Source organism: Sturnira hondurensis, unplaced genomic scaffold, assembly GCF_014824575.4.
Source record: "Sturnira hondurensis isolate 20B ecotype Veracruz unplaced genomic scaffold, ASM1482457v3 Scaffold0008196, whole genome shotgun sequence".
In the NCBI taxonomy this organism is placed as follows: Eukaryota; Metazoa; Chordata; class Mammalia; order Chiroptera; family Phyllostomidae; genus Sturnira; species Sturnira hondurensis.
This window is the reverse complement of record NW_028080827.1, coordinates 28,801,865-28,828,196: the sequence shown is the minus strand read 5'-3', so window position 1 is coordinate 28,828,196 and position 26,332 is coordinate 28,801,865. Positions and strand designations below refer to the sequence as shown.

At 43.1% G+C, this 26,332-nt stretch overlaps 1 protein-coding gene across 5 annotated transcripts in view; it reads right to left on the bottom strand.

The window, feature by feature from the left end:
* DAAM1 (dishevelled associated activator of morphogenesis 1) overlaps window positions 1-26,332 on the bottom strand; it is a 155,769-nt gene that overhangs the window by 53,278 nt on the left and 76,159 nt on the right. For all 5 annotated transcript variants that reach the window (XM_037054417.1, XM_037054415.1, XM_037054413.1 and 2 more), the window contains 2 exons: window positions 23,984-24,073; window positions 1,838-1,909 (listed from right to left, as the gene is read on the bottom strand). In XM_037054417.1, the coding sequence (XP_036910312.1) occupies window positions 1,838-1,909; window positions 23,984-24,073 (162 nt within the window). The remainder of the gene's footprint in view (window positions 1-1,837; window positions 1,910-23,983; window positions 24,074-26,332) is intronic.

Below are 26,332 nucleotides of genomic sequence, written 5' to 3'. Positions count from 1 at the left end.
AACAGCGAAGGGGCTGACAATTTAATAGCCTTGAGATTCTCTTGGAAAGGACGTTGGATTCGGAAGCAAATATGATTACAATGTGCACAACTTGTGAATGTGGTGAATGCAGCCAAAGGCTGTTCAAGGAACCGGATGGAGAAAGGCGGCTCCTGGAGGAGGGTCACAGACTGGCGCGTCACGGACTCCCGGAGGAGGAAGGGAGCAGCCAGGCGGACTCCCAACAAGGCATGGACTCCCGGCAGAGTGTGGGTTAAGTCATGCAAGGGCAAATTAACCCCACTGCCCTGAAATTTGAAGAAAGGAAAAACCCATAGTGTGTAGTGCTTCTCCATTTATAGAAGTGAATTCATTAACAAAGAAGCTTCGCTGCCCTTGTTAGATGTCAAACAATGCTGACTTAATTAGAAAGAGAACCTGCCTTTGCCTTTATCCCCTAACAGCAAGGAACGAGAATTCAGAAAATAACCTTCACGTGCAAGAAATGTAAATGGCTCTACACAATTATGGTTTAGATGGAAGCATAGAAAATCCCCGGCTGTCCTCACATTCTGCTAACACAGTCATACAAATGCGCAAATCACCCCCTCTTCATCGTCTCCAATGTGTAGGATGCCTTGTATGAGGAGGATGTGGTGGCTATTTTCTGTTCTTTTCTGCTGTGCTTTTAGACTAGAAACCCTTGGGGCCAAAGCCTCTATAATTTATACAGCTCTGTTCCCATGTCCCAGGCTGTTTATTATTCATGGTGTGACAGCAGAAGCAGCATCTTCAAAGGAGAGGCTAGAAAAGAGGAAGTTGCCAAAAGTCAAGGCCTCTCTGAAAGTTTAGCAAAAGTGTGAACGATTCACGTGCTCCAGTCAGTTTTAAACTTTTGCAGCAGCAGCAAAAGGTTTGCTTTAAGTGATAAGAAATTAATTCTTCAGAAGGACTCTGGGGAAGGCAAGAAAGAAAGAGGTAGCAAAAAGCACCAAGGAAGGTATCATCTGAACTCAGAGCTGAATTTAACAGACTGACTCTTTAACTCACGAGTGAGTCCACTGAGGCAAAGGCTGGGTTCTACTACGGACAACAGAAACAGGATTTAAGTTACTGAGGCTCAAAGGTTCCTGACTTGTCTTCTGCAGCATATCTCAGTAAGGATCAGTGCATGGCTGCTCAAACTGCTCAGAATGCTGATATAACAGAGACATCAGCGCGACCAGAACACATATTTTAGACACTGAGAATGCATTTTAAGCAATGATTAAGCCAAAAATACATGTACCAAAATACATTCCCAAGGGCATCTCAGTGGGTGTTGTTATTATCATCATGCCTTTTCATAAACCACTTATACCATGCACTTTTTTTGTTATTTGTATGAGTAAAAAGTGCCTTGGTGCGCAAGGAAATCAAGAACCCAGGAACTAAGCAAACCCTCAGTAAATAGGAGAATGGGAGGAAAACAATGAAAAGACATTTCACTGCACTATTTTTAAATGACATTAATTTTCAGAATAGTGCTGCCATAACTAAACTCCAAATAATTGTAACAGCAACTGCAAGTTAAAGTTGAACGTAAGCCAGATTTAAGATTAGATTTCCTCTTATAACATTAAATTCACATTTGAGGGTGTGCTGATTTTATTTAAAACATACTGGAAAAAAAAACATTTTGCCAAGTGCCACTCCTGCCTGCCACTGCCCCTTTTCCCAACAATGAACATTTGGAATGGAGTTGGAAAGATAATGACATTTGGTAGTTCTTACTCAAGTGGATTTATTGGGCAAACTGTGTGCTTTGTACCAGACTTGTATTTTAAACCGGGTGTTGGAGAACAGAAAGTGTACCTACAGCGGCCATGGAGTTCAGCTGATCGATGTAGAATTCAGGCCAACTTGTTGCGCCCTTGTTTTCTTCCTGGTCCTAAAGAGGAAAACAAACACGTGATATACCACCAGATGTATACACATACAGGTCATAAGCACATCTGACTTCCACAGTGTCTAGAAAATGGCCCACACAAACCATTAGAAGGTAGAGGGATAGAAAATATTTGTCTGTAAATGCTGGCTTTCAATCAGACTGTCCACTGGACTAGGGTGGTCTCCCCTATCAATTTCCAGAGAGTGCTGACGTCAGTTAAATGCGAATTTAGCCACATCATGGGGTGAAGCTGTTTTCCTTTGGGGGCACAGTAACCTTGGGCAGGGCACTGTGTCTGCTGCCAGGACAAAGTATCTCCAAGTTCTGTGTCACACCGAGGACAGTACTGCTGGACTATACATCCAGATGAAATCCACACAAGAGAGAAAGGTGTCTCTAAAAATGAATGCAAGATTTAGCCAGTTGTTAACTCGATTTTTTCAGTCAGTTTATTCCGAACCCAGCAGAAAGTAAAAATTTTGAAGGAGGGTTTAATCTGATGTGACCAAAACTATGTACTGCTTCAGTGAGGATGGAGAATAAAGCCTGACATTGAATGGAAGGCAATAAAATGAACATACATTAGTCCTACGCTCAGACCTCAGGCTATGAAAGACTGTGAGTTTGGATAAAAAAATATCATGCATCTCAGCTGAAGAGAACTGAAACCCAAGGAATTCAGGAACTTATTCTGCACCAACCAGTCTTGTCTTACAAACCAGTGACTTGAAGGCCCCAGGCATTCTGTGGATGGGAGGTCTGTGCTAGACTGAACCCACAACTCCAAAACAAATGAATGAATGAATGAATGAATGGGGCAGCTCCTTTCCATGCATGTTTGTGCTGCAAGTCATTTGTGATCAAACAGACTCAAAGAAAAGTTCAGCTATTCTCTAGCCTCCCATTCAAAAGCAGCTTAGTACAATCAACCTCCCCTGCCCCCCACCCCATCCCCTTGGAGAAGACACCAGACCAGTTACTAGTACCTGTTATCAGATAATGAAGTATTTGTTACCTATTAACTGGTGTCAGAATCCCAATCCTCAGGACAGCAGTTTTGGGGGTGGGGGGACTTTTAATTTCAGTTCTAAACTTTCCCTAAAAAAATACACTTTCTGCAAGCAATCTTTCTAGACAGGTCTACTTGTCTAACTGGGTAAGAAAAAAAAAACATTTTCAAAACTGTTCTTTAAGTAGTCAAGTAGTCACAAAAAGGGGGCAAAGTAACTATTGCTTACAGTGCCTTCAAAGCTGGCAGTAACTGATATCTGGACTCAGGCGGTCGCATGAATTTCACTTAAAGACCGAACAAGCCAGATGATGGGGACAAAGGCTACCCCAGTGGCTTTGAAGTTGGGCTAGATTACACTTCCATGGTTCTAAAAGGTTGAGGAAATCTGATGACTTTTTAGAAGAGCCCTTGATTATTATTTAACATATGTTACTAAACGAGCTAAGAGGCAGTGCGAAGGCGGAACCCTTCTCTCCCCCTAAAATGGAGTAGTAAAGTTCACACAATCCCACTGTCACCAGCCTGCTCAGCAAGCCAAAGCCCATAATGACATTCATTGGTATTTGAACCTATAAAATGAAATAGAAGTGCCAGATCTTTTTATTCCCTCAAACTAGGGCAAATTTCCAGAACTACAACAAAGTCATGCCCCGTGTTCAGGGTCCCATGAGATCCTGTCTGTTGTAAGCTTAATAGTCATGGTTATAAAACAGAGCTCATTTTAGAAACTGAAGATTAATATATATGGAGAAATTGCTACACTTTGGAAATGCTTTAATGATGTGAACAGATTAATAGTAGACCTAGATACTGTAGTCAAAATAAGGGGAAGACTTATTTTCATTTCACATGCCTCAGGACTGAGAAAATCAAATGAGCTCATGTATGTGAAAACTTCTCGTAAATGTACCAAGTGTAGTCACTATACCCCTGGGGGGGGCCAGTTCTTCATTCCATCAATGCATCTCCAGTTTCCCTTGTGAAACCCTGGTCCTTCTATACAGATGTGCACTATAGTAGCCCACTGAAATTCCCATCTGTGCATCAACTCTCTCCTACCTGGTGTGGCTGCCAGAGTGTGTAGTTCTACGGAGGCCCCGAACAGAAGGAAATGAGTGTGGCTGCTCCCTGGGAGTCCCCTGAGAAGCCCTGGACACTGAGATTGGCCAGGAGAGAGCTACTACCCCAGGAAGTCCATTAAAGAAACCACTGATGGAGGAGTGTATGCTACTCCTGGAAGGCAACTGGGTCCTGGTTTACCCCCTCTAACAGGTATTATTCTTCAAGCCATCTGTCTCAATTCTATGTATTCGTTCTGGAGAAACACATGGAACATATACAAGATTGTATAAAATGTATAAAGGAAGTTACAATGGAAGCAATAGCAAAATGGAACACCTATATAGCTTATGTGTCAAATACTGTTCTAGGCACTGTGCTCTTCATTTAATCTACTCCATGAAGTAGGTGTTGCTATTATACTCACTTTAATAAAGAGGAAACAAGAGGCACAGAGGGGACAGGTGAGATGCCAAAGGTCACCTTGCCAAAAATTCAGAGTCAGTAGGAAAGAACCAGAGCCACTTCTTTCTAAGACTAGACTTCAGATAAACCACAAGCAATGCACATTAAGTGCAAAGCTACCTTTTCTCTCTTAACCACTTCCCCACAAGAAACTCAAACGTGGTCACTTCTATCACCATCAACGGACATGCATGTGAATCCTCAGTCACTACCTTAAGTGACTAAAAGGTAAGCAAGACAAGTGACTTGTCTGTGTGACTCCATTTTAGTTTACTTATCTATAAATGGGAGCCTACTTCATGAGGTCGTTGTAAGACCTAAAAAGTTAACATGAGTTAAAAAAGCAGTGGGAACAATATACACAGAATGTGCTCAATAAATGTTAGCTAGGATGACAATGAGACTGTTCCAGAACCTCTAGCTGTGGCCATGCTAACTAAGTCCCTGTTATTATGACGGTGAAAATTGGAGCAACCAGTTTGGAGGTAAATTTTGGCAGTAACTGTCAAATTAAAACACACACAGCCTTTGACCCTATATGTCTACTTTCAGGAATTTAGCCCACAATTACATATTTAGATTTGCACTGATATACATTACAAAGAACTTTTCTTCACTGTTAGTGCTCTCTGAACTAGTAAATCATAAAATTAACCAATAAAAAGCACATCATCTTGTAGCAGGAATAAAGAATGAAGTAGAGTTATGCAATGATATGAAAATGACAAAATGTACTGAGGTAAAAGTACTTCAGAATATTATTTCCTACCTGTAGAAAAAATACGTACACTTTACACACAAGTATTTCTGAAAATATATACAATAACCCTGGCTGGTGTAGCTCAGTGGATTGAGCACGGACCTTTGAAGCAAAGGGTCACTGGTTTGATTCCCAGTCAGGGCACATGCCTGGGTTGCAGGCCAGGTCCCAGCACGGGACCCATGAGTGGCAACCACACATTGATATTTCTCTCCCACTTTCTCCTTCCCATCCTCTCTCTCTAAAAAATAAATAAAAATGAAAATATATACAATAAAATTTAACGACAGCCACCTCCCAGCTGCAGTAGGGCTTTTACTTAAACTTGTGTGCAATCCAAACCTCTACAAAGAACATGCACCATTTTTGCAACTAAAGTAGAAGTTTGAAAGCATGCCATGCTCTGCTAGGACAGGAGCTTTGCTTTTGCTGCTGCTCTGTGCAAAGTGAACTGCATGGAGTCAGACCCCGCGACGTTTAGGCTATCTCTGGTCTCCACCCTCGGTGGTGCCCCACAGCAGATATTTAAAAACATTTCTCTAATTGTCTTCCTTTCATGGATTTTCTATTTCTAAAATTCACCATAATCCTATACCCCCAGTATCAACTATTTGTGCAGAGAAAGAAACTTTGATTTGGGCTAAGATTTATGTACCCAAAGCATGCTAAAATTTTCCAAATTTCCACACTTACATATTTGTGTGGCAAACAAAGTCTTGGTAGCAGCTGAAGTCTTTCAGTAATATATAAGTGGGACTTGGAGTAGTTTAAAAATTAAGTCTTGGCCCTGGCTGGTGTAGCTCAGGGGATTGAGCGCAGGCCTGCAAACCAAACAACCGTGGTTCAATTCCCAGTCAGGGCACATGCCTGAGTTGCAGGCCAGTTCCTAGCCGGGGATGCACAAGAGGCAACCACACTTCTCTCCCCTCTCCTTCCCTTCCCCTCTAAAGATAAATAAATAAAATATTTAAAAGGTTAAGTCTTTAAAAATAAAAACTTTTGAAATTAATAAAAAGCAAAATTTCAATAGGGTCATTTCCCAAGTAATAATACATAAGAACTAGTAGTTTTCCTTCAGTTTAAGACACTCTTGGTAAGGCCCAAAATAGACTGCGTGAAGATCAATCAACAGGAAAGGACATGCTCTGGGACAGGGGTAAAGGATGCGCTTTGTGTTCCCAAGACCACACATCACAGACTGATGCAACGAGCACTTGGCCAACTAAAGCTCTAAGTCTCCATGTGCTTGTCATGCACCCATGAGGTTCTTAGACACCGCTTGCTAGGAAAGACAGACACACACTTTCCCTGTCTGGATTCACTCACAATCCCTTAGCAATGTATAAGAATACTACCAACCCCCAAACAGTAGGGACATATTAAGGTTTAGCCAAGTGAATTTCAACAGCAGAAAGGTATTGTTTTGGTATGACACTATGAGGTAAATGTCATTCTGATAATTTGCAGCACAGGACAAAACAGAGCACTTGGCCAACTAAAGCTCTAAGTCTCCATGTGCTTGTCATGCACCCATGAGGTTCTTAGACACCGCTTGCTAGGAAAGACAGACACACGCTTTCCCTGTCTGGATTCACTCACAATCCCTTAGCAATGTATAAGAGTACTACCAACCCCCAAACAGTAGGGACATATTAAGGTTTAGCCAAGTGAATTTCAACAGCAGAAAGGTATTGTTTTGGTATGACACTATGAGGTAAATGTCATTCTGATAATTTGCAGCACAGGACAAAACACAACTAAATGCCAATAAACACCTGTTCTGCTTGTAAAGAGAATGCTACAAGAGGACATGTTAACTGTGATCATTTATAGGATCAAGAAATTCTATCCTTTGGTAATGACTGAAATAGTCAACCTGTTGCATTAATTTGTCACCACTATTCTAGATTTCATAGGTCCACTCACAATGCTAATAAATGCATTCATTCTGCACCTATAATTTTTACAGAATTCTAGTTAGAAAGAGGCAGAAAAGCCAAAATGTCTACATGATGTGTGTGGCATCCATTATACTCAAGTAAGCGACAGGAAACAAAAGTCAATGTGAGCGAAACTGGATGGAAGGAACAGGGAAGGAAGAGCAAGCACGATGGGAGACAGGACAGCATTTTGAGGAAGCCCTTGCTAATCACTTCTGCTAACTTTCCCCTCAGCCTTAATAATAGTGTGATGAGTATCTTCTCAAAAGATGGCCAGGATGAAGTACAAAGGAACAGCTCAGACTGGCGTGACTTCTTATGTTTTCTGTAAAAGGCCAGATAGTAAATGTTTTAGGCTTTGCAGACCACACAGTCTGTTGCAGCTACGCAACTGCCACTGTACAGTGCAAAAGGCCGCCATAGATAACACTCATATGCATGAGCGTCGCCATGTTTCAATGGTACTAAATTTACAAAAACAGGTGACTGGCCAGATCTGGCCCAAGGCCACAGTTTGTCAACCCCTGTGCTAAGATACACTTTGGCTCTCAAGAGGGCGGGAATAGATAAAAATTCTAACTTGATTACTAACTATTTTCCATGCTTTTTTTTCTTGAAGCCACTCTGTCCCTAGTAAATCCCAACTGTAAGTTAAAATCAGCTCAAGAAGTGTTTGAAATTTGCCCAGTAACTTGCACTCTTCCTAGAGAAGCAGCAGGACCTACCATGCCTGAAAGGTCTACCTTTGTACCAAGCTCACTCCTCCCTGAAAGTGGTTAAAGTAGCACAGCATCCTGGGTCCTTTACGTCCTGGTATTAGCCCCTGACTCTATCTTATTCATCTTTCACTGGGAAGAGAAGAACCATCAGGCCCACAATCCTGGGTTTCTGAGACTGTTGCTTCACTCAGTGGTTCCAGTGCTAACCTCTAACCCTTAATAGTGGGCTCAAAGTAGATCCTACATCCGAAGCTTGTCAAAGACGGGCAGTTGGTTTCAAAAAACAATTCCCATGTCGTCACATTTCAAGACAGTCATGTGGCTCCTGGGACTGCTGACCCTGGTTACATTTTTTGGCCACTGCCACAACTGTACATGAAGTGCATCTGTTGCCCAATCTGGTTGGGCCCACACAGAACAGCAGCTTCTTTATCTGCCAGGAAATCCAACATGCCCTCCTAAGCTTCAGAATGTCAGTCATTTGCTGGAAAGACTGGAGGATGACTTTGCAAAAACAATGGCTTTGATATTTAGCATTTAGAGTCATGGAAGAAAAGCAAATCTCTGTCCCCATTTTTCCTAATGCTATAAAACATCTGCGTGTTTTTAAGGAAAGCCATTGTGTAATTATATAGCTAGGTCTTTGACCCTGGAGACGCCCTAGTTTGAGTTTCCCCATCTGGGAGTCCTTTATGTGAGTCATCAGCAGGTGATCGATCGTGTGCTCTCCGAGAGAAGGCTTCCAGGGGCCCACAGTCACGGCCAGTGCTCTGTTAGGAAATTCACCTCATACTGAATTGACAGATGTCTCCTTGTAACTTCAAGCACTTGTTGGCCTTAGTTTTGCCCTTGGGAACTGCATGGAGTAAGTCTACTTTCTCCTATGAGCTATAACCAGCAAATATTTAAACAATTNGTGTAATTATATAGCTAGGTCTTTGACCCCGGAGACGCCCTAGTTTGAGTTTCCCCATCTGGGGGTCCTTTATGTGAGTCATCAGCAGGTGATCGATCCTGTGCTCTCTGAGAGAAGGCTTCCAGGGGCCCACAGTCACGGCCAGTGCTCTGTTAGGAAATTCACCTCATACTGAATTGACAGATGTCTCCTTGTAACTTCAAGCACTTGTTGGCCTTAGTTTTGCCCTTGGGAACTGCATGGAGTAAGTCTACTTTCTCCTATGAGCTATAACCAGCAAATATTTAAACAATTTGAATAAAGCTATCATGTTCTCCCAAAGTCTCCTCTTTAACCAGGCCAAAGAATCTCCACTGGCTCTACAGCACAAGTTTATCTTCCTTGATTCATAAATAAATCTCAAATTTTCCATAAGTTCATCATCCCTTCATGTCCATTCTTCACAAAAATAACTCCAACATATGTATCTTGATTCCTATGGAAGGGCTCTTCACACAAGGCCTGTCAGCGAGGCACGACTCTAGACAGTCTCCCCCAAGAAGGTAACTGCAAGAGTCTGACCCAGATGTCTTCCCGAGAAGAAAAAAAGCAAGTTCTTGCTCTCCCGATGGTCCCTATCACATAGCATTTACGATTTAGAAATGAAAGATGCATGCCATATGAAACAGAGGTAGACATGGATAGTCCTTGTTTTATTAAGTCTGTCTAGTTTAGCAATAGTAAACTTAGTTTTCTTGTTACAAGACTGAGGACACTTTATCTCTAAAACATAAATATAAGTTAAAGAATTAAAACTAGGTGATTTAGGAACTGCCAAGAAACTGTGCGGAATGTTAAAGACCCTTCAGAGCTTCATTCTTCCGGTCTCTGGACCACGCTTCTGAGCCCCTTCTCCCCTCCTGCACAACCGTCACCCCTCAGACATCACGGGAACCTCTTCCATGAGTGCGTGTGTAAAGCCTGGCACCTCTTCTGAACCCTGGAGCCCTGCTCCTTCCCTTTCTTTGGTCTCTGCAGACATGAAGCTCACCAGAATCAATACACAATGCATGTGTTCCCACAGAGAGCCTCCTGCGATCATATCAAGTTCTGCAGCCTACAGTATTATTAAAGGTCTCACATCACTTAGTACAAGGGTGTCAAACTCATTTTCACCAGGGACTACTGGCCTTGCAGTTGCCTTCGAAGGGCCAAAATAGTTTTAGGACTGTATAGATGTAACTATTCCTTAACTGTTAAGGAGCTGAAATTACATTTGGCCCTTTGAAGGCAACTGCAGGGCTAATGTGGCCCCCAGTGAAAATGAGTTTGACCCCCCTGACTTAGAATGTTAGTCCCTTTCTCAATCCTCAATGTTAAAAATTCTATATTATTACAGGACACATTTTTAAAATGTAAAATTATATCACAAACTGATGTCAAAGATTTTAGTGAACTCATTAATAAATGAGGGAACTGGTAAGATGTTACAATGGGCTCAGAAGAGAATCTAAAAGGGCAAAGACATATATAGGCATCTGTTTACAAATGGATATAAAACTGATCAGTGGGCCACTAGTCAATTGCATTACACAATTTGCACTTCAACAGACAAGAATTATTTGCACTATTGGGTTTTTAAAACAATTTTCAGATTGGTTACATAGCTCAAAGATAATGAAAAGTAGAGATCACTCTACAGAGTGCCACAGAGAGAATTTTCAGTAACCCCCGCCCCCCGCGCCCATTTCAATATGATTACGGTGTAGCAGAGTAAGAGATGCATGACTAGTACTTCCTGGCTGAGAAGAACACAATCTCCGAAGGTGTAACGTGGGAGCCAAGCTGTATGACAAACACTGCTCTAGGCTCCCCACACCTAAGTCGCCCAATTGCTCAGGCCTGCCCCAAGCTCTTGCTCAAGAACACTTACAACTTCCCCCCAATTCTGCCTGTTTTGTTGCCTTGTCCAGGCTGTGTGAGTCACTGAGTCTCTGGCTCCAAACCGTCAGACCACTCCACTCTACCCCCCTTCCATGCCCAGCTGCACCTGGTCCTCCATCCCACCCAGAAACTTGCTGGGCAAATCACTGGAGTACTTCTAAGACTTCTCGCACTGCTCATAAAACAAAACAAAACAAATTAAAAGCTGTGAGCTCAGTGAGCTTAGACTGAAGCCCCATGCCCTCTGACCTCCAGCTAGAAAATAAGCTACACTTGATCACTGTTGCCTAATAGTTTGGTCTGAAGCCAGATGCCATTTAAGAGGAGCACTTAGCATAACTTGGGAGCAATATTAACACTATACTTCTGAACCCAGGGCATCTCAAGGGTGGAATTGGATCAGAAACCCTCTGTCGTCACATTTAAAACTCACAGCACTGAACTGAATCTAAAAAGTCCTTTGTTTTCCTTTTCATTCATTTACTCACCCAATAAATATTTATTGAGTTTTCTAATGGCCTAGGCACTGTTCTAGGTGTCAGAATACATAAATATCAATAAAAGAACAAAGCTTCCTGCTTTCCTTGTTAGTGATCCATGAATACAAGGCACGAGACATGAGAATATGTTTCCAAACTTGAGCACTGGGAGATTCTTACAAGATCATAAACTTAATTCTGACAATAGGTTCTCAGTCTTTGCAAGTATAGCTACATCAAACTGTGCTCATTTACAGACTTTACTCCCTCTTCTCATCTTGATATAAAGAAACAGTAAAGTATTAGTAACTTGTGCATTCTTATTGAACACCAATCTTTATCAATGTAGCTTCAAAATAAAAATCAAGTGTAAATATTCCTAAGCTCTACTGGGAAAAGTGCTTTGAAACATTTCTTTGATAGCGTGAAATTGTTGCATTATTTATTTTTCTTATTGTCACAAACTTTATTCACACTGGTACAAATCATCAAACCCTTCTGAATGACCTGAAATGAAAGCGAGCACACTGAACAGCCAGCTTGCACTGCAGTTCTCAACCAGCTATCACTTTTGTTCTCCTCCATGTTTATACCCCAAAAGGGCAAGAAAAGAGTGGTATTTCAAAGGCATCTAGTCTCTTGATGGGGAATAGTAGCAATGAAACAAAGAGACAAGTAACCATAAGATTTTAAGAGTTTAAAGAACCAACTGCATTTCTGAAACAGTTCAGGGGTCCGTCTCTTCCAATACCCTCTTCTTTCCCGAAGAGGCCTTGGCCTTTACAGACTTGAAATCCGAAACGCCATGTGCCACAGGATCCGGAGGGAAATGAATCGCATGTTCTGATATGTCTAAAAAACAGTCCACAATCCTACCTAGAACTAAATGCTGAGACTTTACATCACTTCCCGAAGTCCAAGACATTTGTTTTGTTTATTAACAAGTCACTTCTTTGGCAGAGTACTTCACAGCATGGAGTATGACTGGAGCCTACAAATCTCAATCCGTATGACTCCAACATCTGAAGCCAATTTTAGATGACAATTCCCCTTCATTTTCATGGCAAAGAAAAAGAAACATTCTCCAATTACTATTTTCAGAAATGATACAAGCCCACATCCCCATGTTGCCTATGACACAAAAGTATACAGAGACATAAAACAAATTACTTCTATGTAGCTTGTTAAGAGTCAAGTCTTGGGCCCACATGTCACCGTGGAGTGCTACAAGCCTAGGTACAATTTGGGCCAGCTGGTTGGTAAATGTACACGTTTGGACACACATCACTTCCCTCATGCAGTGTGGAAATCCAATCAGTGGTGTCAATGGCCTTTGATGCCTCACATCTTGCTACCAGATTTGCTGCTACCAGACAGGCCTTTCGGAATGCTGTAAAGCAGGTTTTGATGTTCGGAAACCTGCTCTTGGGAAAACAATCAAAGTGTGTTTATGATTTGCAATATAATGCTTAACACGAGGCTATAAAGGGAGAACTTTGGAAAACAGTAATTAAATTAAGAAGAGAACTGGGAGAAACAGTAAGCCTACAAAGGCATATTCCATCCACAGAAGCGTGTTCAGGATGACTGGAAAATGCGATGCCAGGGCTAATGTCCCCCAGAAGGAGAGTCACAGTCATATTCCTGACTTTAAGCATCACTGACTCTGTGGCATACAACTGAATCAATGACAGCGTTTTTGGCAAAAGAAAATAAAGAAGAAAAGCATCAGTTGGAAGATGTCCCTACTTGGTTATGTTTAAATGTGAGGACATGCGGAAATACAGCTTAGAAAGTGAGAGAACATCTATGTTTGGGGACAGAAATGTTGTTCTGTACTGCAATGACGAAGAACAAGGGAATTTAAGACATTGTAATTTGGGGTCAGTATTCTTTGGTGGACTTTATACTAGGTTCCTAAAGTATAAGGAATTGGAGAAGCCTAAATTAGAGGTATTAGCAGCACATTCTAACTTACACTGGAAGCTCAAAGCTCAAAGCTTCTCCATGCTTTGTGGGGGCGGGGGGAGCAGGGGTTTGGTGAAACTTTGAATTGTACCAAGCATAACATGAATCCAACAGTGTTAAGTGTGCTAGAGCTATTAGTGAAAAGAACAAATAAATACGTGTATAAATTGTTCTGGAGTGTTTACTGTGCTCTATGTCCCTCAGGGGTCCATTGGGCTGGTGATAATCAGACCGGCAGCTACTTCTGGATTCTCAGATATGGAATCAGTGAGGTGCCTTCCACCAGAGACACAGCTCTCTCTCAGGAGAGCACTCACTCAATGTGCAGTTCTGCATGGGTAGGTGCAGAATGCTGGAAGTGAGACGGAGTCGTGCCTATGTGTTCAGTCCACAGAGGCAAGGGGCTCAAAGGGCCCCATGCAGCTGCATTCGGAACCTTGGTTCCACAACAGCACTGCTGACAAGTACTCTGTGGCAAAGGCTGGGAGCTCCTAAAAAGGCAGCCGTGGACTCCTCCCTCTGCAATCAACACACGATAGAAGGTGTCCTGTACCTGAGCTGTCAAAATGAACCTAATTAAGAATTAAGATTGGGAAGCCAAAGACAGCTGCTCTGTGGCAGTGGAACACCACCACCCTCCTAAGGGCTTCCATTGAAATCTGGAGCTCCAAGCCTTGGATGGGAGCCTAAGCAGGAGCGTTCTCCCCACAGTGCAGCACCAGTGTGGGCATGACTGACAAGCACAGGGCGGAAGCTGTGGGAGTTGCTTTCCTAGCCTCTGTTCCAGAGAAGGAAATAGAGCTCCCCAGGACACACCACTCCCACGCTCCCCATAACTCCACATTAACTAACGGGTTTGTCCACCAAGAAATTATCTTACTTTATCTCAGCTGTATATTGCTTACTTATCTTTATTGCTGTTTGAATGATTATAAGTGAACACAAACATGGGATCATTCTCTCCACTCTCTTCCAGCCTGGTGGTCCCTAATACAAAGAGAGCAAAGCCCTGGATAAAGGGCTAACACAGTGAAGAAATGCAAATATGAGGAAACACAGAAGAGAGATGGCATCCATGAAGCAGACACACAGTCACTGCTTTTACAATGCTCTAAAGAACAAAACAGAGTATTTCTAGACTGAAGAATCAACAATCCCCAAATCTAAAAGCTGACTTGTACCTAGACACTAGCTCAGAATTTAGGCCTGGGGAATAGACAGACGGCCGGCGGCACACCTCGATTGCTTAATATTTGAAGGAGTCAAGGAGTGCAAGAAAGAGAGGTTTTCCCAATTTTTGTAAGGAGATGCTGGAGATAAAGATGCTATGGTTAGAGGAGGAGAAAGAGGCCAGTTGTGTGATTTCTGGACACAGGACTCAGCTAGTCTTTGTTTGCCCAGAGGAGCTGATTCTGCACGGGGGCGCCTTAGTCACCCATTAGGGAAGTGGAGAATGCCTCAGAGGAGCTTCCCCCACTTGGTGGTCAGTCAGGAGGCTGCAAGATGGAAACACAATTTGCTTGGGGCTAAAACTGAGGGTGTAAAGAGATCTAGAGAAGAGGAAGGGTGAACCACTCATAAAGCACTTTCCTTTGCAGTCAAACCACATAAACACAGTGCTGGGTGAAGTGTCCATTTTTTTTGTACTTCTAACATTTTGTACTTTGTATGGCTTAATGGATATTTGAGTGGAATGATTTTCATTTTCTAAATACTGAGTTTTCCATTTTGAAATGAACACTTTCTATTTCAGTAATTTTTTACTTCAATTAGATTTGCTAAGACATACGGGGGAAATGGAAGAACTTGACTGGCAGTTTTTTTGTACCTGAAACATTCAAACTTATGTAAAGTGATTGATCAGGGCAAGGAGAAACTAATTCTCTCCCCTCAGACAGCACCAGCCTCTCAGACAATTGACAACTAATTCACTGGCAACTATAACCACTCTGGAGGCAATTAAAGATGAAATGTTCATACCAAACAACCATACCAAGTAATTAAGTGTTTAGCTATTTATCCTAGAGAAATTTTTGAACACATGCAATATTTTTTAATAAAAAATTAGAGCCCTGGCTGGTGTGGCTAAGTAGATTGGGTGCCAGCCTGAGAACCAAAGGGTCACGGGTTCGATTCCTAGTCAGGGCACATGCCTGGGTTGCAGGCTGAGTCCCTGGTTGGGGACATGCAAGAGGCAACCAGACATCAGTGTTTCTTTCCCTCTCTTTCTCCCTCCCTAACCCTCTGTCTAAAAATGAATAAATAAAATCTTTTAAAAAATTGGAAGTAAGTATTATCCAAAGTGAGTATAAAATAAACTGTGGCATTTTCATGTAATGTAATATTATTAATTGCAGTTAAAATGGAAAAAAGTACATTTGCTTATTAATTTAAATGTGAAGAATAAAATCATAAATATGTGAATGAGGAAAGAAACACACCACCTTCAGAACAGAAGACACCACTGGGATTCAACCATATGTTTTATATCTTAAAAAAACCAAGATGAAAATGATAAAATGTTGCCATTTGTTAAAAATGGGTGCTTATTATATTCTGCACATTTTTGTACATTAAAAATTTCATAAAAATAAAATTATCAACCAGGAAATAATAATTTATCCCATGATTTGAGGTTTGTTAGTTTTGTGGTTTTTTTTTTTTTCTTTTAAGAAATTTTAGAATGTGCCAACTTATTGGAACCTAGAATGTCTGCTCTGGTAAGTAGGTTTAAGATTTACATCAATAACAGTAACTTTCTTTTATAATCTCAACATTTAAGTTTTGCTTTGTTAGCTTAACTTCGGAAATCACACAGCTAGATTTATTACTGAATGTAATGCCATGACTCTGAACAAATTTTGTTGCTGAAGAGGGCACTTGTAAATCTGGCTCACTTCAACCTAGTAAGTTTCTTATTTCTGAAAATTGACTTGTTTAATGAAATCTCTTGATGTCGTGTCCTTTCACTAGCAATATTTCAAGCCCGAACCTCCCCCCCCCAGAAGATTCCAGAAGGTGTCTACAATATTTTTGATTCAGTCACTTCTCCACATACCAAAGAAGAAAGATGGGTATGTTTTGGTTCATTCTACGGGCAGATCGGTTTACTGCTCCTTCATTACTGAAGCTGGGCACTGAGTGAACATTTATGAAAATACATTCTGGACAAAGCAGGGGTGAGAAGTAGGCATGGCTGGAGTGACAGAATTGGTAACACTGGGGAAAGATTCCCTTAACTGTTGTTATTGAACAAAGGAATGACAGGTAGAGGAGGCAAATAAACACTCACGCACCTACTGCCCTTACTGAAATACAACTTCGGTTTCAGGGCTGCTAGAGGCAGCGCATCCAAATCTAAAATTTGGTGCTCGTTTTGATAGCATTTCTTTTGTAGTAAAAATAAAATAAAGGAAAAAAATGAATCACTAGTTTTGAGATGATGCTACTTAGTGGGAAAGGGTAACCAGAAACTCGGCTTCAGTGGATTTCTGGGTAGAAACTAAGGAACTCTCATTAGGCCCCAAATCACCAAGTTCTCACAATCACTGCTTAAACCGGAAATGATACTGAAACTTATCATTTCCACTTTACAGATTCACCTTTGTTTTAATGCATCCGAACAGGAGTAGAAAAAGAGATAAAGAAAAAGGGTCCATGAAATAGGCTAAAAAAGAAAAAAAAAAGCCAGGGTTGTCTTGACAACACAAACACTGGTTGCATTTTAAATAATACTTATTATTCCTCCTAATTTCAGTAGAAATATGTGGTGGCTTTCTAATACTCCAATGGGCTAAGCTGAATGAAACCCTTCTTTGTGGGTGTCCGGGTGAGATAAGGGTGAGCCTCTCACGGCAGATGAGGGCAGAAGCCAGGTGGCCGCCATTTTCCGGTGCACCCACGTGGTCCCCCAAGCTGGCTCCCCTCATCGGCACAGAGCAGCCCGCCGCTCTGCAACTGCCCCTCCTTTCCCTGGATTCTCCTTGTCTTCAGGGCCTGGAGTGTGCGTGTGTGCGTGCGTGCGTGTGCATGCGCGTCGAATGCCAGGATTACGGCTCAGGCTTCCACAGGCCACCCACGTGAGAGACAAGGCAACGAGGTGACACAGGCCTCCGTTGGTCCTCATGGGCTCCAGCCTGTCCTTGTTCTCCCCCAGTTCACATCCACCTTTCCTTCCCAAATGCCTGCTCCACGGACATGAAGCTCCAGCGCTCCGTGTAAAGTTAGGGGCTCTATACCGTGCAGAGCCGGCTTCCATGATTGCCTAAGGGCGGGGGTGGGGGTGGGGGTGTGGGGTGGGGGTGGGTGTGTGTGTGTGTGTGTGTCCAGTCATCCTGCTTCTCTGAGTGAAGCTTCATCGATACAAAATATAGTGTATGCATTTTTTTTTACAATCAGGAAAACAGTATTCCTAGGTAGGAGGGAGGACTAAGCACTGTGGAAAATTTGTGCCAAGAAAATAATATAAATCACAATAAATCAGCCATGACAGACAAACACCAGGTTTGTCTGCCTACTTTATATGTACTCATGTACTCTGCAAACTTTTGATCATACCGGTAACAGTTTTGTGTCTTTTTCTTCATCTTAGTATTACATGCTGAGTAGTTTCCCATGTCATTAACGTTACTTTGAAAATAGGACTTTTCAATGGCTGCAGACGCTGTTACAGCTGTGTACTGTAATACAACCACCCTCCTTGAAGTTGTTTACCATCCTCGGCTGTCAGAGACAACACTGGAAAGAACCCTACACACAGTTCTTCACCTCTAACTCTCACCACATCCGTGGGATCAACTGCTGAGGAGGAAGGTTTCAAGATCTGGACACACACTACCAACTGGCTTTGGTCACCATCTGCAGGTCTGTCTCAGCATCTCATATTTAGGACAATGTTCAAAACATTTATCAACATTACAGCATGGACATCAATGAATTGGAACCAATGATGCAACATGGGCACAGGGTCCGGGAGCCCCTGTTGTGCCGTGTTAGGAGTTAGGCCTTGAGTCGGGGAGGGGTCAGTTTGCAAGTGTGGTTTTACTGGGAGGGTTTGAGGACACTGCCCTTTACCATCTGAAAGTTGATAATATTTCCACAGATACTATAGTCCCACTGGGGTATAATCAGTGAACATCAGCTCGTGTTGAAGTTTCTTATCTTTTTCTTCTGCAGGCTGAATAAACCTCAGTTATTTCAGTCTCCACTTCCCCCAACCCCAGTGTCTTTATTTTTCCAAAGTTCAAGCCTCTTACAGATTTCCTAACAAGCCCTACAAATTGCATTTAGTAAAGATCAGATTAGGCCAACAGTCTAAATTTGGCCTTTTAAGCACTGGCAAAAGCAACAAAGAACAAAGTACAAATCAAGAGGGAAAGTATACAGTGCATGCAAACATAGCTCGACCGTTGGAAAAGGAGCCAGTTTCTAGAGGATGGGATAAAAGCAGGGCAACATCAGCTCTTTCACTGGAGTAACCGCTGGATGGGTCAGAGTGGTGAAGAAGCTCATCTCAGTCACATACATCCACCCCCAGAGCATGGTGGCGCCTTCCTCTCTGCCCCAGGGCCTGTCTCCTTACCCTATTAACAGCGCTTATGACAAGACCTGGCAATTATTTGATTGTATCTGCTTCTCCTACCAGGACCTCTCACTCCAGGAAAATTGACTTACTGGTTTGATCATCCTCAGAACCTTGCCAACAGTCTGCCCCTGAGAAGGGACCCAGTACACATCAGGTGATCCACATACCAACCTGCCCTTCGCCGATTCATTGTTTCACTAATTGAAGTTTCCTGATACTTAAAGCTTGTTGTTTCTTACCATTTCCATCTGGGATTATCTACAAATCCTCACATCTCAAGCCAAGAAATAGGTAGATGAGGCAGGGAGTTTCGGAGACATGAGCCTGGAGCCTGGAAATGCCCATTGTCCTCCAACTCCTGTGCCTCCTTCATCTAGTCTTTAGAGAAATAAAGAGGGAAAGACCGCCCAGGCCTCCTTCCGATCATTACTCCTGCACTTTCTTCAACCTCATCAAATTAGGAGCACAAATGCCAACTGGAATCCATTATTGGGGTGAGAACACAAAAGCAGGAGACCAAACAAGGTGTTTCTCAACAAGTCTAGAAACAAGTGTTACCGAAATCTAGTCCCTCCCCCCATTACTGCTTCCCTCTCCCAAATCTTGACATCTACCGAGGTGGGCACTGAAAATTCCAAGCTCATTCCAATGTCTATTCAAATAACCACAGTAAAGAAAGAAGACGATGTCTAACCTGTCCTTCTTCCTTTCAAATCTGTCCGGTTGAACGCCCACCCATTCATGCTTCTCCTCCCCGCCGACCCACAGCAGCTGCTCATTAGGGTGCTGGGAACAACTAGAGGATTACCGTACCATCTTTCTTTTCCAGCTAGTTTGTTTGACAGTTGTGTGGAAAACTGATGATTCCTTTTGTCTTTAATTCCACCTCTTTAGCACATGTTCCTTTTAATCTGTGTTTTGATTAAACCACTCCGTCTGGGTGCCCATGCAGGTGGGCCTTCCATTCTCAAGGAACTGAAAGAAGTGTCTCCTGATGACCGTATGCAACGCAAATTTGATCTTTGTGTATGTTTGGTGAAAGGAGAATTCCTTTCTGGGGAGAGTGGGGAGGTGGTCCAATTAGGATATGCACTTTTCCTAGATGTTTTCAGAATCAGTACACTGTGCAAATCACAACAGCTGAACTGCAGCCAGGCTAGGCAAGATTCTGGAATAATTTAAACTAGAGTCAAACATAAACTCAACAGCAGAGTAAAAATTCACCTTCTCTAAAGTAAACCTCAAAAGATACAGAAATGTAATGTAATGTGCAGGCTACAAAGCCTTGTACTTACACCTTGGCTTTAGAGATCAGATACGAAAGGAGGAAAAATCAGGTCCTGATCTTTGCCTTCATATCTGATGTCACTACAGCTAACAGTGTCTAACCCCATTCACTTCCTTTGCAAACTCAGAAGCTCAAGGAGGGGAAAAGCGTGTTCTGGATACTGCTAAGGACTGGTTAAGTGACACAACTATTAGAATTGCTCCAGTGAAGAGCTGCAGTTCGAGGAGATTCCTGCCTGTGCCGATAAGATTGCTGTGGCCGTAATGCAGTGGATATACCATTTTGTTTTCTCCTCTCTGAAGACCTACTCCTCACTTTTCCCAGGGTTTAAAAATCATGTTAACAATAAGCAAATACAGCATGGCCAGATGCCTTTCGTGGTCAGATGGTTCATTGTTTAAAAAGCTTCAGTTTAAAATCCAAAAGATTGTTAACAGATGCAGTTTCTGGCTGGAGACTGGGAAAAACCTCACTTAAACAAAAGAGTATGTTGTGATTGGAACTAAAAAGGGAATTACCTTTAAAGATAAGAACCACAAACATTTCCTATTTGAAAATACTACCCCCCCACCAACAGCCCCACCAACAAACCTTTCTGGGGGACCTTTCATGAGAGTTAAAAAGCTTGACAGTGGACTGCTGTGTATGACAAACCGTGGCTGACCAACTGGTCCAGCCATTTCTACAGATTTGTTTGGACTTTCAACAAGGCCACAGCATCCATCTCTTGCTCTCCCCCGGATTACTCAATTAGGCAAAATTCCAATTAGTTTCTTTCCAATTCTTTTAGCCCCAGAAATACTTCTGCTGCTTTCATTTTGGCTCTGGAAATAGGTTTTCAAGCAGAGACTTAGATAGAGAAGTTTGAGAAATGAACACAGAGCTTGATCAGCAGATAGCCACTGCTGGGACTCTAGTCACTATTGGATGGAAAAGAGCCACTTGGCTGAGAAAGACCTGGCCCCATCTTCAGTTCCCAGTCCTGTGAACTTTTAAACAGAAAGCCTGCCTTTCACCTACTCATGCCTGTTTCTGTTGGCTTTTGTGGGTGCTTACCCTGTGACTTCACTATGTGTGAGAATGTCTATAATGCCCTGGGTTCTGATCTTTCTTGAAAGATGGGAAATCTAAGGGAGCCGTAGGTAGATAGCTTCCCCTTTGGTTGGGCTTGCTAGTGGCAAGCCTTATTCAAAAAGGCCACACAAGAGATGGTTAAGGAAAATAATCCATTCTCAGTATTTGGGAGAGGCACCATGGCTCCATTCTGAGACGGTCAACCTGTCGCCTAGATCACATTCTTGGAAGAGAGGTAAACATCATGCCCTTCTGTGCTCAGGTGTGTGTGTTCTCTTATTCCTTGTGTTTCTTCCTGACTTACAGCTCAAAAAGGTCAGTTTCAGCCCTGGCTGGGTAGCTCCATTGGTTAGAGCGTCATCCCAATACAACAAGGTTGTGGGTTCAATCGCCAGTCAGGGCACGCACAAGAATCAACCAATGATGCATAAATAAGTGGAACAACAAACCCATGTTTCTCTCTCTCTCATTCATCAATAAAGAAAAAAGGGTCAGTTTCCAACCAAAGGCATGGCATGTAGTTTTAGATGCCTGAGAAGCTCTGATCAAGAAAATCCTTGGCACAGCCACCATCCATTTTGAAGTGAGGTGTATCTATGAGCACATGGGACTCCCCAAAGAGTTAAATGGCTGTCCCCCACTGCTGTGCCACTGCTAAGTCGCACAAGAAATCCAGGCTGCTGGAATGAAGCTAGTGGAACCGCATTCCCAAAGATCTGAGCAATCTGGCCAGGTACTCGCAGGAAGGGGCCATCCATCAAGAAAGGGGATTCTGAGCCAGTGGCCACATCCAGATCCAGCCTCCTACATGCGCACGAGAGACAGGGCTTGCACAGGGGGATTTGATAGGCCTGGAAATTGAAAAATGAGCAGCAGCTGCGAGCCCTAGGTCATTACAATTCTCCAGGGTTTGTGTTTTCTAATCTAAGGGGCAGTAGTTTCCATGATTAACTTGCAATAGCTGTCAAGGGTGTAATAAAATCTGGGAAAGAAGAAAACTTTCCCCTCGGTAAGCTGCTCCCATTTTCCTGCCCGTTCCTTTCCCCCGGTGCATACTTCAGTCCCCACTTCATATTGCTTCCTAATTTTGAGGGGAAAAAATCTGTTCTCGGATGAGCCAAAATAGACAGTGTCCTCTGTGTACACAGGCTCTTGGGGACTTTTCTTTCTCAGTTCTAGGGGCCAAGAGCTCGGGGAAAGTTCCCTTGTTTCCAAGGGCCTTACAATACCATTACTTGCTGAACTGAGCACATTATATTTTATCTTAAAATTCTCTCCCAGTGTATTGTATCTTCTTCCTGAGTCATGACAATCAGTCCAACGAAGGAGAAGTTTCCTGGATGGCGAGATGTGTACAAAGAGAACGGGAAAAGAGGACACATTCATTCACAAACACATCCTCCTGGTTATGACTGGACAAGGAACCCTTAAGACAGCAACTGGTCTGATCTGACAGTGGGTTGAAGACCGTATTGAGAAGTTATAGCTGGACGCATCTCTCAGCAAGGGCCCTGGGAACCAAACCCCACACAGAGTTTTATCAATGGTAACTGCTCAGGTAGGAAATTAAATGTGCTTCAAATTGTTGACAGTTCAGTATGACAACGATGAAAACTTAGTGATTCACTCATCAGACATTCATTTCAAAGTATCAGAAGCTGGAGTTACAGAGATGAGGAAGACATGGGGCCTCACCACCAGAGGAATGGAGTCTGGCTGGAGAGGGGCACAAGCAAGCTCTTGCAGGAGAGGGCTGCTGGGAGGGTGCATGCCAATTACTCAAGGCAGCAAAGAGGGACAGAGGGGCTGCGAGATAGCCATGTGGCAAATGGAGGCCCCCAAATGCATACAAGTCAGCTAAGAAAAGGCTTCCCTGATGGAGTCTGTCTTGAAAAGACACTGGATTGCTGTAGTTTGTTCTTACTTCCCTGGGGCAAAAGTGAGCAACAGGAATGTCCACTGCCTGCGGGAGAGAGGTGACCTTTCTCCCAGGTGCTAGCTCTACCCTTCCTGTTTACCCCAGATTGATCCAAATCTCTGTTCCAACAGAAGGGAAGGGAAAATGCCTGAAGATGGCTATGGGCAGGACTGGTTCCAAAAATGGGATGGGATTAGTCCCAGAATTTGCCACAGGGTTGAAAAGATGGCAGACGGAACTCGATGGCTGGAGACACAGTCAACAGGGAGATGCCCTGGAATAAGAGCTTTAGTGTTGCTGTTACCAATACCCGTCCTCCCCTTCTATGAAGGTAACAGAACACCCAGCTTTTAAGTGGGGTGACCACCCAAATAGAGACTGCGTTCCTTGCAATGAGGAATGGCTGTTGGCTACCGTGGGATGTGACGGGGAATTCAGATGTGTGACTCCCGGTACGTGCCCCTTAGAGTGCAGGTGGGGAGGTTTGGCCTTCTTTCCCTTTCCTCCATCCTTAATTTGAGATGTGAAATGGCTGGAGAGCCACCGTGAGGACAAGGTCTTAGAGATGGCGAAATGGAGAGTTGTTAGAAGGCAGTCACAGAGGACTGTGGCTTCGCAGAACTAGCCCTAACCTACCTACCCATGAACTTTTACATCAAGAGCGAGGCAGGGCAGAGAGGCCTTGATCACTGTGTAAGCCAATGTTACTTTTGGGTCTCAGCTGTATAAGATTATGAGTAATGGTTACAGATACAAGGTAGGGGTGGTAGTGTCCAGTGAAATGTTGATAAAAACAACATCCAAGGAGTTGGCACTTTGCCAAAGGCAGCACCAAGGCCACAGCAGAACAGGTTGAGTCTTATTTGTACATTAGAGACAGTTGTCTGAATTCTGGTAGTGAAATGGGAGAGCAAAAGGAATCAAAACTGATAATCTCCCAGTTAACCATGTATACAACAGATATCTTACCTTTTTCTTGCTACAGTATATCTGCCACTTCTTCTCGGCTGGAAGTGCAAACATGGCTTCCCTGTGTTTGTCTGTGAGATCAAGTTCATCCTGAGAAGAAAAATAATAATTAGTATTTGATAGATTATCTGTTATCCCAGTAGAGGATGTTATCAGCATCATCAATGAGAGAAAAAAAAAACCCAACACATTTAAATGAACTCAGAAAAGACCAAGAGGCTAAATTAAGGTGTATGTTCCCACCACTAAGAAAGCACATCCCTCACATGGGGCTTGGCACTGAGCACAGCAGAGGAGCAAGGCCCTGCACTCACTGAAGGGTGTGGGGAAGTGGGCCGAGCACAGACAGGGTTATCCTGAGTTACATGCACTGCTGCGGAGGGTCCATTGACCAGTGAAGGTCATCAAAGCTCAAGTTTGAATGGGTTCATCACATTACAGATCAGCGCTTGCTAGGGATGGCTCCACAAACACTGACTATCAGGCTGGGGCCTGAAGGACTTGGACGTGATCAGAGGAGCAGAGGAACAGCATCACAGGCTGGGAAATGGTCACAGACTCGGTGCATTCAGGGGACGCAGACCAGCCTGGCTGAAGCACTGAGATTATGAGAAGCTTCATCACATAAAAGCTTTGAGAAGCAGAGTGACTAGTTCGTAGAAAGTCTTAAATACTAGACGAAGCAGTGAACTGTGTTGTCCAAGGAGATCCAATGAAGGTTCCGAGCAGTGGAGTGACATCTTCATCACCATCAACTCCACTGATGCTTATTTAGCACTTCATGTGCCAAGCACCGTGCAGGCATTTTCTCATTTAGTTCTAAAACAACCCGAAGAGTTCCACTCACTGTTACCTACTCCTTGCGATAATAATCCCTGTTTAACACAGCTGGGGGAAATTTCGGCAGAAGGCTGGGTGCGTAACTTGTTCAAGACCACACACCTGGTAAAGGACAGGCTGGACTTTCAGCCCAGAGCTGCCCGACTCCAGAGCCCAGACTCCTGGTCTCTCAGACCAGTGTCTGGAAACATCAGTTTTACAGTGGTGTGCAGCTTAGATTGGATGCTATGGGAAGGGAATTGATAAACATCCATAACTAATGAGTAACAACAGAGAGATAATGAATACACAGTACTTAGAGGAAAGTTCTTGGGATTTAACAACTCAATCCATGGTTGGTAGGATTGTGGCCCATTACTGGAGCATTGGGCCCATTTTCACCCTTATAGGAAAAGTTACCTAGTTGAGGGTGGTGGATTCCTGGGTATAAGATTTATAAAAAGATGCTATAAATTAATGCACAGTTATGTTTAGATTCCTGAGAAGTATAAACAAGTCCTCTCTCTGAAAGCCTTTGGTGTGTGTCTACGATTCTACCATTTGCGGTTCCTGACTTTCTATCTCATACTCCGACCTCCATTTAGTCGTCAAGTCCCATTATTTTGCCTTGAAAAGCCTCATGATTTTCTGTTTCATTTCCAATGAAACTACCCAAATTTAAGCCCTAATAACCTCTCCCTTGGCTTCTGGCAATAGCCTCCACATGCTCCTCCTTGCCCCTCCTCCACTCCTGCCCACAGCAGGGCCAGAATTCATTATGGAGTGAATTCTCAAACTTGAGCAAACATCGGAATCACCGAGAGGACTCCTCACATCGCTGACTAGGACTGCGCAGGTGGGAGGAAGTGTAAGAATTTCCATTTCCATTAGGTTTCCAAGTGTTGCCGATGCTGCTGGTCCGGGGACCACAGAGCACCTGTGCTGTTTTGAGCTCCCAGTTCAAAAAACTTCATTCATCCCCCAGTACCTACAAAATGAATTACACATTCCTCAGCCTGCCTTGAAGGTCTTCCATGTATAACTGTGACTGACTTTGCCAGGCTCATTCTCCTTATCCCCTGAAGTCCTGTCTCATTAACACACATACCACCAGGGCCTAGCCACTCCGGGACTGATACTTACTGGTTTCCTGGGTAAATTCTTAATCTCATTAAACTTTTACTTCCTCCTCTCTAGGATAGGCATATCATTTCTCTTGCCGAGCTATTGTGAAGATTAGCAACATCGACTAAGCACGGAGTAATGCCTGACAAGGGGTGGAGGTGGGGAGGGATGGCAAACTGTACTGTTGTTATTCCTCAGCATTTAAACAGAAATCTTCTTTAAGAACAAAGGTAAACAGTTAAGTCACTAAAACATACCCACATACTATTACATCTGAACCACAAAAAAGCTAGTTAAGAATGTCAACAATGAATAACCAGGGAAAGAATGATATATACAGAAAGTTCCATTATAAGAGGACATGCTAAAAATGTTTAAATTTTGGCATGTAACTATTATACATGT